Source organism: Cyprinus carpio, chromosome A1 (assembly GCF_018340385.1).
Source record: "Cyprinus carpio isolate SPL01 chromosome A1, ASM1834038v1, whole genome shotgun sequence".
Lineage (NCBI taxonomy): Eukaryota > Metazoa > Chordata > Actinopteri > Cypriniformes > Cyprinidae > Cyprinus > Cyprinus carpio.
In genome coordinates this window covers 20,558,410-20,572,157 of record NC_056572.1, presented here as the reverse complement: position 1 = coordinate 20,572,157, position 13,748 = coordinate 20,558,410, and the positions used below count along the sequence as shown (strand labels likewise).

Here is a 13,748-nt window from a genome sequence, read left to right as displayed (position 1 = left end):
TTAACTGATGCAGACAGAACATTAACTCTGACAGTATTTCCTGCTCTATAATTTGGCTTCATTGACAGTGTCCCTATTGAATGTATATCGCCACAGCAAAATAATAGTTTTAGTAGAGTTGTGAGCTTGCAGTTCACACTGAATGTGATGAGAGAGAGTAAGTGACGTAAACAGAAGACATCTTTTGTGTTCTCACTGCCTGTATGCAACAACACACAATACAGGATTGTAAGATTCTGTATCTGAATCACTGTGGTGCTCACAAAAAGGTTTCTTGTCATATGTCATCTTGTCATAGCTGTGTGCATATTACTCAACACAGCGCTGACGAGGTGCACAAACTACAAAACATTCAGTTAAGAGGCATTCCTGAACATCAGCAAAAATAAGTTTTCTCACATACAATCTCCCGAGAAATTACAGCGATTAGGCCATTTCTTCAGGAATGGATGGTCAACTCACAGTTCAAGTGGTCTGCGCAATTATATTATCTGAAAAACAGAAAACACGAAAAAAAAAAAAGAATATGGCAGAAACGGTTTGGAATAGGTGGACAACAATGGCTGTCCATACTGCAGTAAGAGTTGGTGGTACTGTAATTAAACAGTAAAATGATAAGATGACAATATATGCATATATATATATATATATATATATATATATATATATATATATATATATATATATATATATATATAATGTTAGTAGATTTGATTTATTTGTGACTTTTTGTTTCTGTTCATAAAGACATTGTATGTTAAACTTGATTGACCTTTCTCCGTTTATATACCAACTGCACTGTGATTGGCTGAACTAGTTCTACCTTGTCATTGCATCTCTCACACTAGAAGATCAGATGATGATAATATGCAACAGGTTTGAACATATCTTAGCATCTGTGATTGCTCAAGACAGGTTCGGATCACATTGCTGACCTGCTCATACGAGCTTCACCAACCACAATGAGCACCAATCTGGCTGCGATCCGGGGGTTTTGTTGCAGAGCTTGGAAATCTGCGACTGCAAAATCCAGTTTTTGTAATAAATCACTTAAATATACTCAATTTCAAACACGTGTTATCTGTTTAAGTGTACTGAAGGTGCACGTTCAGTGTAATTGCTGACCATGGTTTTATAAATTTATTGTTGAAGCTGGAGGATTGCTTTTTTAGCAGATGGAAGTCCACTGCTGTTTGGATAACAACATTCTTCAAAATACCTTTTTTGTGTGTGAACAGCAGAAAAAAAGAAATAAGTGCATACAAATTTGGAACTACATGGATTGTACATACATTTTTGGTGTAACACACAATATGCTAAAATGTAAAATTGTATCTCTCAATTATCTTACAATTTCTTCTGCCTGTAAATGCACCTCCGCATATTAAATAGTTTGCATATGTTATTTGTAGCAACTTTGCATCATCTTCATTCACTTTGCCAGTTTTATCTGTACCTCCTTACAGTTCTTCATTCTGACATACTGCTGTTAGATAAGTGCTCCAAGGACAACTAGGATGATGCTTCATGAATTAGCCTATCCAAAGTCCTGCAAATCCTGGGAATGGAATGAGGGAGTCAAACCCATGGTGATAAAAAGTTAAGGGAGTTGTATTGTTCTTTTCTATGCCATGAAATGCACCTGATGAAGCCATCCAGTGTTGTTTGAAAATGTTGCTTTGTTAGTGTTATCTTTAACAATAGTACGTCATTGCTCATTGCTCATTTTTGTTGATCAATCCAGTAAATGAACTGAATCGAGCATTATCTAAAATATTTGCTGAAATTATCTCACTTGTTGTGTAGTGCACTGCCTGCTGGTTAACAATACCATGTTAAGTGTTTAAAATAGTGGAGAGGTCTTGTGACTGTGTCCGTCTGTGCTCAAATGGGCCCTTAATGATGCTGAATCTGTAAGCACCATTAACCCGGAGCTCAGGCTCCAGTAACACAATGAATGCTCACAGACAAATCACTGTTATTCATTGTGCACCAAAAACAAAGATATCAGTTGGTTTAGTTACAAAGTGAAGAAATGAGTCATTTTTAACAAGTGTCCTTGGAGGTCAGTGTAGGGGGTAAACTGCCTGTTGCACTCAGTAGATTTGGTTTATGTCAACAAAGCCATGAGATGAAATTGCTAAATTTGTTTTCTTCAGATGATATCAGTCTTATTTGAAGTCCATTTAAATTTTTTTAGGAAGAAAGGAAGAAGTTTAGTGACATGCTCTGAGGAGCTTATATTTAGAAATGGGGCTGATTTGCAGCAGTGTTATCTGAAAGTTGTTTTGGCTGAAGTTCATATAGTCACTGTGGGGGTTTGTACTGGGACTTTAAAATTACTTTAAAAAAATCTATAATAGACTTGACCCGATTTCGTCAGCATTTTGGGGGGTTAAAGAGTTTGTTTTGATTTGTTTCTATAATTTATTAAGTTGGTTTCAGATTATAGTGTAGTAAGTTACATAGCATTCATGTTTGATTAGTAATCAACAGCAGTAAACAGTTAGTAGATGTTTTCATTTTGTTTGTTTTTTGTTTGTTTTTTCATTCAGAACAGAAGTATACCAGTTGCAGGACAGTCCCCACTGAAATAGTTAGAGGTTAGGAGTCTCGCTCCAGGGCGCATTAATATCTCTAGTTCCCAAACTTTGTTCCTATGTCATCACATACTTTTGTTGTATGCATCACACCTTACAGTTTTAGCTAGATTATGCCAAAATAATGTAAATTAAATAAGCATGCATTAATAAAGAGATCAGGTCTGTAGTACTTAGTTTTTGTTGTTGTTATTGTTTCCATTTCCACAAAGTGCTATTTTGGGGCCTGATTTTTTTTCAATCTGTGGTTAAGTGTAAGGATCAGCAAATAAATATCAATTATGTATCGTTGTAGTGGTAAATTGTTTCAGGTTCTGCCATAATATAACTTCATACTTTTATCTGCAGCAGGGTCATTTTTGCTTGCATTTCTTTTTTTTTTACTATAACAGAAAGCAAGTCATATCTGAAGTGGTGTCTGTGTTGGACAAAACATTGCGGTTGTCTCTTTTCATCAACTAAACAGCAAAAAAAAAAAAGACTAATTCCAGCACTGATATCATTCATTATAATGCACACCAACGGAATGACAACTCCTGCTCAACAAAATACCTCCTTTGTATTAGATACATTCTTGTCACAAGATAAACTCAGCCATGGGTTGGGTCAAACTGTAAATGACCCCTGTATTAGAAATGTGCAGCCTGGACACTTTGCAAGATAATTCCTTACTACTTAACATAACAAAAAACAAAGCTGCAAATAAATACGGTAATGACCAGGATTTGAAATTAACACCTGCCAACCTGCCAAATGTGGATAAAAATCAGCTGTGGCGGGTAACATTGTCAAATTACTAGCCAATCTGGCAGGTTACTTTTCTTCACTCTTTAAGTTCTTGGGTAGGGCTGGGCAATATGGAAGAAAAAAATTCTCGATTTTTATGATTTGTAACAAGTCAACTTGAAATGTAACTACAACATGATTTGAGTAACTTTTTTTTTTATTAATCCTTTAATAATAAAGTCTATTCCAAGTGCACCACAGTTGTTAACATGATGTAAATGTTAAACAAATCACTTGTTAAATATCTTTGCAAAAAAAGATGCATGAACTAAAATTACATCTTGTACAAACTTGTCTTATACATATTATATGTTCAGAAATATTACAAGGAAAATGCTTTTAAAAAATCTCAATTGTCAAGGTAATTCAAATTCAAAATGACAAAATGTATCTAATGAGGTATGACAACATTAGACTATTATTAATTATAGGCCTAAATGTTCTGTAAAAACAATGAACAGCAGCTTTCAAGCCGATGTCAGCATGATGCAAACATGAAATATCATACATTACAGTAGTAGTTCTTTACAGGTTTTCATTCGATTGCACTGCTTTTCCATTGTTTTTTCTATATAAACATAGACGCGTTTGACTGTTGTGCTCGCGTCTCTTGCGGCGCCTCAATGAAGCATGAAATGGCATTCTAAAAACACAGTGCTCAAGTTAAAAGAAGTTCAACCACCATCTTCCTGCGTTTTTTCCTATTCCACTGCCTGCATTATATCTTTGGCAACACAAAAGCGCATTCTGTGTGAATGGCACCTAATGATATATTTTCTACTTATGGTCCTTCACAGAGTGCGTCACACATGAGCGGTTAATCATGTGTGCCGACATGTAGGTGGATCATTCTTTTCTCTTTACTGTTAACATTGGCATATTGTCAAGTGTCTAATTCTAATGTTTGGTAATATTTCTATTCAAAATGGTGATTCCTTGACTTATAAAAAATTTAATCATGGCAAAACTTTAAATTCAAATGAATCGATAAAATTGGAAAAATCACCCAGTGCAAATACTGAACTCGTGAATCATCATGATAGATTAAATACAGCCTAATTGTGCAGCATCTTCACATACCTAGCTTACTTGAACATACTCTTCACTACACAACAAATATTAGCATGCTTGTTTCCTTTGCATTGAAACACAGAGACTCAAAAAAATCACTGAAGACTCAGACACTCTGTGATTTTCTTACTGTCCGGCTGAACTCTCCTGACATCATGCACGTTGATCCCACCAACGTCTCAAATTTATTTCTATCAGGTTTAAGGCCATAAAAGTCTTAAATGGTATAACAAAGTTTTAATTATGATTTCAAGAGGTCTTAAATATGGGGATGGAAAAACAAGAATTGCGATATAGCTTAATGTGACGATATAGCTTAATATGAGCGCTGCACATTTCAAAGTCAGCTGCTGCTGTACAGATGTTACCATGGGAACTGCTAAATTCTGGCGCTCCAAAAGCGCCTCCTGCTGGCAGAGGATGAATTTGCATTTTCAATAAACCCTTCTGCTGTTTTTGTGCAGACCATTGAGAAAAATACACATATTTGTACGCAGCAAACACTCAGTTGTAAATGTGAACCAGTGGATAGATAAAAAGTAAATCTGGTTTATATCTGTTTTTTGTTTGTTTTGTTTTTTTTGGCTAGTAGAAGATATGAATGGCTGGTAACTTAAAAATTTAGTAGTTAAGTTAATTTCTTAAAGGTGATTTTTTTAATGCACTAAATAAGCATGTATATATTGTTATGTTAGTAGATGACATGGAATTTCAAGCAAGTTATGGAATCTCAAGTTAAATTTGAGTTAAATGTAAAGTTGAACCATTTCTATAATAAAATATTATAAAAGCATAAAAAAAGCATTTTATTTGGAATATATGTATATATATATATGAATGAAAGGTACTTTCAGAGCCAGCTGACCACAATCATGCATTTTTGGGCTTCACATGATAACTGCTTAATCTGAGTTATTTAAGTTTAGTCATGTCTTTAGCTGACACGCTGTATTTTATAAAACTCCATGGCAGCACCCGTTTGGCATGGCCATTTTTCCTCTCACTAAGAGAGGGAGAGTGAACTGCTTACCGTAATCAATGATGCCTGCCCAGAGCTCCTCTGGTTGGAAGACTTCCATGCCAGAGCATTAGGCAAGAGTTTGTGTCGCTTGTAATTTACGACATTGAGGGAAACGGGCAAAAGGACAATATGGGGGGAGGGGGCATGGCACGGAAGGCTTGGGAATGCCAGGGGGCAGTTTTGAAACCCAAGTGGGTTCTGCAGCACTGAATGTGTTGTGAAGTAGATGGCAGAGAGAAAGAGGAAAAAAGGCAGAGGAAGACTGTCTTTCCAAAAATTGAAGTCAGTGGCAGACCTGAGGCTTTCAGTCAGCGATGACTGAATTTAGGCAGAAGCTTAAAGGAAGTCTTAAAAGACTGCATTAGTGACATAATATTCCTCTGATCTTAACAAAGATGAATGATGTGTGAAAACTAAAATAAAATTAGCAAAAACCTCAAAAAAGCTACATAAAATCATTTCAACCTAAAACCATATAATTTTGAACAATTTGTCCAATATGTCTCCCAAAATTACACAACTGTCTGTTTGCAAATACTAACATCCAAAATGGATTTCTGGAAAGCACGTTTCCATTTTTTTTTTTTTTTTTTTTTTGGCTTGTTTGTTTGATTCTGGAGGGTTTCCAGTTTCCGAGCAGAGACAGAATAATGAGTGACGATACGGACAGACGTCTGAATCAGAAAACAATCCAATTGCATAACGGTCAGTAAAAATAAAAGGCCATTACTCAGCACTCAATCTTTTATTTGCCCAAGACTCGAGACCAAATTCTATTAGAAATGATTTTGTCAAGCAACTTCTAAATAAACAATTATTTCGAAACACTCATCCATTGAGTACAACATCAATATAAGCTTGTTATCTTTGTTGAAATGAACAAGACACAGCAAAGGCTAGAAATGTTAGATCAGACAGACTTTGTGGAGGTACTCTAGCTGCACTGGCATTACTCACTTGTTTTACTAATCGCTTTTAAGGCCATTTCATGTTCATGTACCAGAATTTGAGGAATGTAGGCCATTTGAAAAGCCACGTCTTAGCATGCGCTTTGCGCTGCACACATGGAATGACAATGGTGTGTATGCTCACTAACATTTAACCCTGACAGAACTGACTACTACTGCCGATAGCCTGACAAAATCAAAATAATGCATCACAACAGCAATTTCATATTTAATTCTAGCACTCATATAGGAATGTACCAGTCAAAACATTTTCATTTTTACCATTTTATTAAATAATTTATTATAATTTATTCATAAATTATTCATTTATTCATTAAAAAAAAATAATAAACATGGATGGTCATACGTGACCTTCTGTGTTTATCATATTTGATCTGCCACTATACCACATCTGATGTTGAATTAAAATAGTCTAAACTTTAATTTTGGGTGAACTGCACACAATGCATTTTGTTGCCATGATGATACATATTGTTGCATTTCTATATTGCAATATATTTTGACAATATTACTAGTAGTATTATAGTATTGTAACTACCCTAATAACAGTGTATATCTGTAAGAGTCATAGTGTGCTCACAGGGGGATCCCACACACTGTATCCAGCACAGTTCCTGCCAATATGACGCCGCATAATCCCTACCAGCATAAGCAAGTCCTACCAAGTATACGCTTCAAAATCAGTATACTGGTCGATTGCTTATCAGATGCTTATCAAAACTGAAGATGCAGGATGCCACAAAAATTTATTCGCTTTCATTCAAGAGAATGTTGTTTGGATTGAGCATAACAGTAAAAGAAGCAGGGGTGTCATCTATTATGAGACATAATGCAGCCTTAACTAGGCCAAGTGAAGTGAAAAAGAATTCCCACGTTAAAACAAGAAGGAAAGGAGGTTGCTGAATCTGAATTAAGCATAGATTGGCCTACATTAGCAGGTGGATTGGTTCAATACGTGCAAGAACTCATGTGGAGGGCAATCACCTTTAGTGGCCCTGCCTTACAAAAATACAGCAATTGATGTACTGTAAATGAATTACAGTGGATTATGACATCTATAGATGTCACTACTGATAACATGCCCACCGCATACTGATGCGCAGAGTGACTTTTATCTTTTTATGGAGTATTCATGGAGCATGGAACATTTGTGGTATATTTTAAGTATATAACAACATAACTATGTGATCAGAGGAAGTCAGTCTTTATTATAGAATCCTATAACCATAATGACAAAAACATGATGGCAAAACAGATGGAGATGCAGATGAACGTGGAGTCTCTTGCTGAGAAAGAACTGAAGGCCAAGAGTTCATCTGCATGATTTAAGAAGATAAGATATATCCCTATCTCGCATAAATTAACAGATCTCAAGAGGGTGATAACGATGCAGGCACTGAACTAGAAGTCATATTGAAGAGTTAGTGAGTTCAGGAGAATTAGGCTCTAATTTCATGACCTTTGTCCTTATGTACTTTGTTCTGTCTGTTTGCAGTGAAAATGGTTTCTACATCCTTCTGCAGCTAAATGAGTTAGATGATGTAAGTACTACAGAAGAGATAGTACCCTGTTCCTGTACTAGATTAAGCACTAAAGGAACTGACGGGATACTTGATGAAATTTGATAAAGAATGACAAATGCATCAAAAGTGCTGGTCACTGAGGAGGATGCGGTTTTGCTTATATGTGCATAGTTTTAACTGTAAACAAGTATTAAATGGATGTACTTGACCACTTGCTTAAATCCTCTATTTTAGCTTGTCAAAGGCTAAAAAATAAAAATAAAAATCTAAATAATAATTCCCTTGTTTTTATTGCATTATTTCTATTGTGTTAGAGGTCAATTTGACACACCTATTTTTATGTTTACAATAACTGCACAGACACAAAATTAAATAAATAAATAAAAAGGTGCAAATAACTAATACATAACCAGATTATTTGTACTATAGTGTATGTAGTATTTATCGCTATTGTTACTTCCTCATATAATTTAGTGTTAGAAGTTACAATAACTTCCCTTTTTTTACCCTGACTCTTCAGGGTTTTTCAAAGGGATAATTTTTAGCAAACTGCATGAAAACCAATGGAAGTCAGAAATCACATTTAACAATAAAATATATATTTTTTTTAAGATGGCTGATTGGGCCATTAGTTTTTACTCGGCCTGTCAACTCAGTGGCCTCACCCCAAAATATATTATATAAATATTTGTAATGCAGTTTTGTTAACCATCTCAAACTGATCCAGCAGGCCATCCTTATTGTTTAGCCCTTAATTTACTTAAACATTTTGTCACAATTTCCCGCAAATACAAAAAAAAGTACCTCTGTTTATCATAGAAAATATTCCTACAAATAAACATCACATACTTGTATACTAAAAGAGCAAAAAAATATGCACTCGACTCAACATGTAAGAATCATTGCAGCAACAAATGCCTCCTGAACTACACCGTTTTGGGTTAAGCCCAGATGATGAACAATGCCATTCTCATTAAAACTGCTGTTTGGCAGGGGTCCCTTCATGACACACTAATTATTTCAATCAATAAGGGGGTAGACTGTAGCACCAGGAATTTTAAGGCTGACCTTCAAGGTCATGATTGCAGTCAGAAGCCCTTCTCATTTGGACACCCATTTACTTAACTATTACAAGGCATCCAAGTCATTTTCCTCTGTTAGAATTGAGTTTCATCTGCCTTATGTTTCAAAGTTATCATGCAACTTCTGCCACTCAAAAAGCAATATCAAAGAGAAACAAATTACAGTTTGAAGGTGTGCTTGGCAGGAGTGATGTATTTTGTTCATACAGTACTTTGGATGGCTGTGCAGCTCCACAAGAGGCATTAGATTAATTAACAATGACTTACAATACAAAGCACTTTGAACTGAGAGAGAGCTCGAACCACAGCCAGATTGGCGTGAAACTTTGTGCTCACTCCCCTAATAAGTCATTAGAATACCAACAGCCAATGGCGAGTTTCCTCTGGAGAGCAGCCAAGAACAAGAGTCACAATCATAGCCAAGGTTGCTAAAATTCTTATAATGGCCATGTAGTTTCATAGTCGCCAAGTTATTAACAACTAGAACAGTCACAAAAACTAAAAATGAAATGTTTTAATATGATATGATAAAATACACTATTATAGTTCATTTTGATATTAATTGCAAGCTGGTTTGACTTTAAATATAAAACCTTTTGTAGCTATGTATAACACAAAATGATTATTCCTATGTTTTTGGGAAAATATGCTGTTAAATGCAGTTTCCCCTTACAGTTTAACCTTGACCTTTTAAAACTATTTTCTGAATTCTAAAGATTTTTTTTAACCACTTAGAAAATTTTCATCAAGATTCTCACCATTTTACCCACAAAACACACAATTCAGATCGTTGAAGTGGCATTTTATTTCATGCATTATAAAGTATTACATCTAATAGCCCCCGGGAGTCATCCTTAAGCAACTGTGAGTACACTTGCAGTGTATTTCCATTGCATCACTACATTCTCACCTCTGCTGCAAGCATTAACCTTTAGCTATGTGAGGGCACATCGAGATACTGCACTTAGTGCAAGCACTTCCCTGCACTCGGGCATATTATAATACATTTGCAGGGGCCTGAGCGTGAACAAGCAAGGGTCAAATAAAGCTCCTAATAAATTTAAATCATGTAGGAACACTCAAGAAGGAGCAAACAATGGGTATGGAGAGGAAGTATTTAGCAAACTCTGAAATGGGATTGACCACGCATGATAAACTAGACCCTGCCTCTTTATTCCCACATACACTGTGAAAAAACATTCACATTATTTTGATATAACAAATTATTTCCATCAATTTGACACAATAATATGTCTTAAGAGTTTATTCCAAAAAAAGTTCCAAAAAGTGTAATGTAGGCCTATGTAGTACTTTAAGTTGTATCTTTGGCACCCTCGGTTTTACTTTAAAAATTAAGGCAGCATTTAAACTTAAAGTCTTATCCCAATTATAGCGGGTTTAAATCATTATAGGTGATTACAAGTGGAAAGACAGGTTTTAAATGATAACAATGGATGATGAGGTATATTTTATATGTATACTTACGGTATTGCATTATTATTTTTTTTTTTTAATAATAAAAATATATATATGAGTGTATTTTATTTTTGTGAAATGAATGTGTGTTTTGCAAGTTTTGTGTGAAATATATGTTTTTATATATGTGTATGCGTATATTTTTGTGAAAACAGTTAAAATTTACTTTTTTGAAGATCAAGAAGTGTTGACTCTTTTTTCCCTGCGTAATACAGCCGTTGCGTAAAAGGCAAGCGACTTTTTTTATATGACACGATGCATAACTAGTGTAGTTTTTAAATAACAATAAAACTTATGCAACGTTGCCTAATATTGTAAGAAAACATCCAATGCAACCAACATTGTCAAAGCCTCATCTTTGGCATCCACGCGAGCGCTCTCTCACCTTTCTTGAACTCCTCCAGCATTGCGTCGAGTTTAGTGTCGTTGAAGACGAAATGTAAGGGATGGCTGTAGAACTTCGTTATCGTCTTCAGCGGGGTACAGTCGTCGGGATCCACAAACGCAAGGTCCTTCACGAACAGCAGGTCCACGATGTTGGACCTGTCGCCCTCGAATACCGGAATGCGCGTATAGCCGCTCTCCATGATCTCGCTCATGCTGTTGAAATCGAGCATGGCGTCGCCGGTGATCATGAAGCAATCGCGCAAAGGGGTCATCACATCTTCCACGGTCTTAGTCCTGAGCTCCAGCGCGCCCTGAATGATGTTCAGCTCCTCTTTCACCAAGTCATTATAGGGATCCGTGACCCTCAACATCTCCAAGAGCTTCTCTCGGTTGTACACCGTGCCAATCTCCTGTCCGAGGAGATAATCGAGCAGTTTACTTACCGGATAGGACGCAGGGAAAGTGAGCAGCATGAAGAATTTGGTCAAGAAGATTGTATTCGCACCCACAGCAAGACCGTGTCGTGAACATATCGCTTGAGGCACAATCTCTCCAAATATGACAATGCCAATGGTGGACATCACTACAGCTATCAATCCAGAACCGGCGATATCATCCAACAGAATGGTCAAGGTGGTGTTGACCAGAACATTCCCCAGAAGAAGCGAGCAAAGCAGGTAGTTTCCTTGGCTCCTGACGGGCTCGATCTTCCTTGCGTAGGTCTTCTCCTTCTCCGTCCCGCAGTTCTGGACGATCTGCAGCTCCATGGGATCCAGCGCCATCAGACCCAAGTTCAAGCCGCTGAACATGCCCGAGAGGCACAGCAACATGGAAATGAAGATGACCTGGAGCCAGAAAGGGAGCAGAAACCTTTTCTCCTCCACCACGATCACTTTGGTGTCCTCTCCATCGTGATAGATCCACGTGTTCTCCGTCCACGGGTCGTGCGCGCCCGACGCAGCAGGTGTGGAAGTGGCGATGCACAGGAAGTACGCTTTGCTCCTCTCAGTCTTTCGCAGAGGTTTGACCTCGATTTCCACGATGCCAGACGTCTTGCGATTTAAAATGATATTAGGCAAGATGAGAATATCTGAAGTCCTGATGCCACAGGGGTGCAAGCCCGACGTGTCCTCCTGACTCTTGTTGTCCCCAGAGGAGCTGTCGATGTTGCCGATCACTCGACTCCTCTCGTGTTCCGTAAAGGCGATTTTGGACCAAGTCTCGTTGTTAATGTTTTGCCCGTACACCCTCAATCTCACCCGAGACCTCTCACTGATGCGCAGATAGCCCCTGTCCATGAAGGAAATGTCGTCCGTGTCCTCCAGTCTCAGCCCGATGATGACCGTCTCCTCTCCCCCTCCTTCCTTGCCACTTGTAGGAGTAATTAAATAACTGCTTGCAGTTAAGAAAATCAGAGTAAAGGCTCGGACCCGGCTAAGTGACGCCATTTTTTGAGGGGGTACTGGAACCGACGGTTCTGCCATGTTGATAACGGACAGCCTCTTGAATGAAAGGGCTTTTAAAAATCAGAGCCAATCCGGCTTCATGTCCGCTGCGCGTCGCCTTGACTTGTGCATCAGGTCTCGCTGAGTCCCGCTACGCGGCTGAAACTGATCACACTTCAGCGAGAGCAGGGCGAACTCGTGCCTCTGCTGATGTCTCGGTGACAGGCAACCGGGGCATCCAATCCAGACGCGCAGCTGGGAGAGGTGGCGGGGCTTTCGCTCCCGGAACTGCCAATGAGCTCCGTAAACAGTCGCACTTAATGCAAATGAGCGCAAACAGAAGTTTCCTCGTGACTGTTTTTCGGTGTTTTGAGAAGGATCTTTGCTCGCAGCATTTTTGAATAGTGCCAAGATACACTCAAGAAGTGTAGTAAATAACTTACAAGATTGTAGAGTGGGATGACCTGTGGTCTTTTAGAAAATAAATATACATGCGTCTCAGGAGGATTGCTGTCAATTTTCTGAAACGTCTCTTTGTATCTGCATTACTTGATGGTACAAATGACATTGGTTTACATTTAAACGTCTTTTTTTTAATGACATACATCATAATGTATCTTAAATCACATTACCTGAAATGACACACAATGAAAAATAAATATATAAATAAAAATAAATAAAAAATAACAGATATCTTCCTTGGTTTTTCTTTAATGTTGGCTCCATAGTCAACAATAGACTAACTATTGAAAAACTTTGTAGGAACAGTAGATTGTTTGTTGTGCTGGAAATGATGCCACACTGCACTTTTTCTTTCTTTGAATCATAATAGTTCTAAAATGCAATGTGTAGACAGGAATGTAGGGGTAAGAGGGGAAAGTGGGATCCCAACGTGTCGCAGGTCGGGCCCCGATCTCTGGGGATTCAGACACCCATATGTCCAAAACATGTGCACAGCCCACAGCAAGACATATATTTATGTTGGTTTATAATAGTTTGTGATTGAACGTTTGGGTCTGAGACAAGGATAAAACAAAATCTATCTTAAAAAGTATCTCAAAATATATGACAAAATCATGTTAAAAGGTTAGTGTGACCTTCATATACTGTAACAATAAGAAAATTAAGTTTGTTATCAACACCTGAGACATAAAAGTGCTGAACACCCAGGAACTCAGCCCTCAGTCATCCTAAAGAAATGAACAAAGCTATAAATTTATTGTGATTACACAAAAACTTTTCATAGGTAACTATATGCCTCACATAGATAAGGCAGGGATTAAAGCAATCTTTAAAAAATGCAAGAGGTGCAAAACTTATGCAAGGATGTAAAAAATAATCATGGAGTCAGATCTCCATAGAGTGAACCTTTTATCATTATCAGGGATC

General features: G+C 37.3%; 1 protein-coding gene across 4 annotated transcripts in view; it reads right to left on the bottom strand.

Moving 5' to 3' along the window:
- LOC109095398 (metal transporter CNNM2-like) overlaps positions 1-12,747 on the bottom strand; it is a 39,227-nt gene extending 26,480 nt beyond the window's left edge. For 2 of the 4 annotated variants that reach the window (XM_042757304.1, XM_042757312.1), the window contains exon 1: positions 10,913-12,747. In XM_042757304.1, the coding sequence (XP_042613238.1) occupies positions 10,913-12,398 (1,486 nt within the window). In that variant the 5' untranslated portion in view covers positions 12,399-12,747. The remainder of the gene's footprint in view (positions 1-10,912) is intronic. The other 2 variants (XM_042757331.1, XM_042757323.1) reach the window with 2 other exon arrangements.
- Between the last annotated feature and the right edge of the window lie 1,001 nt (positions 12,748-13,748).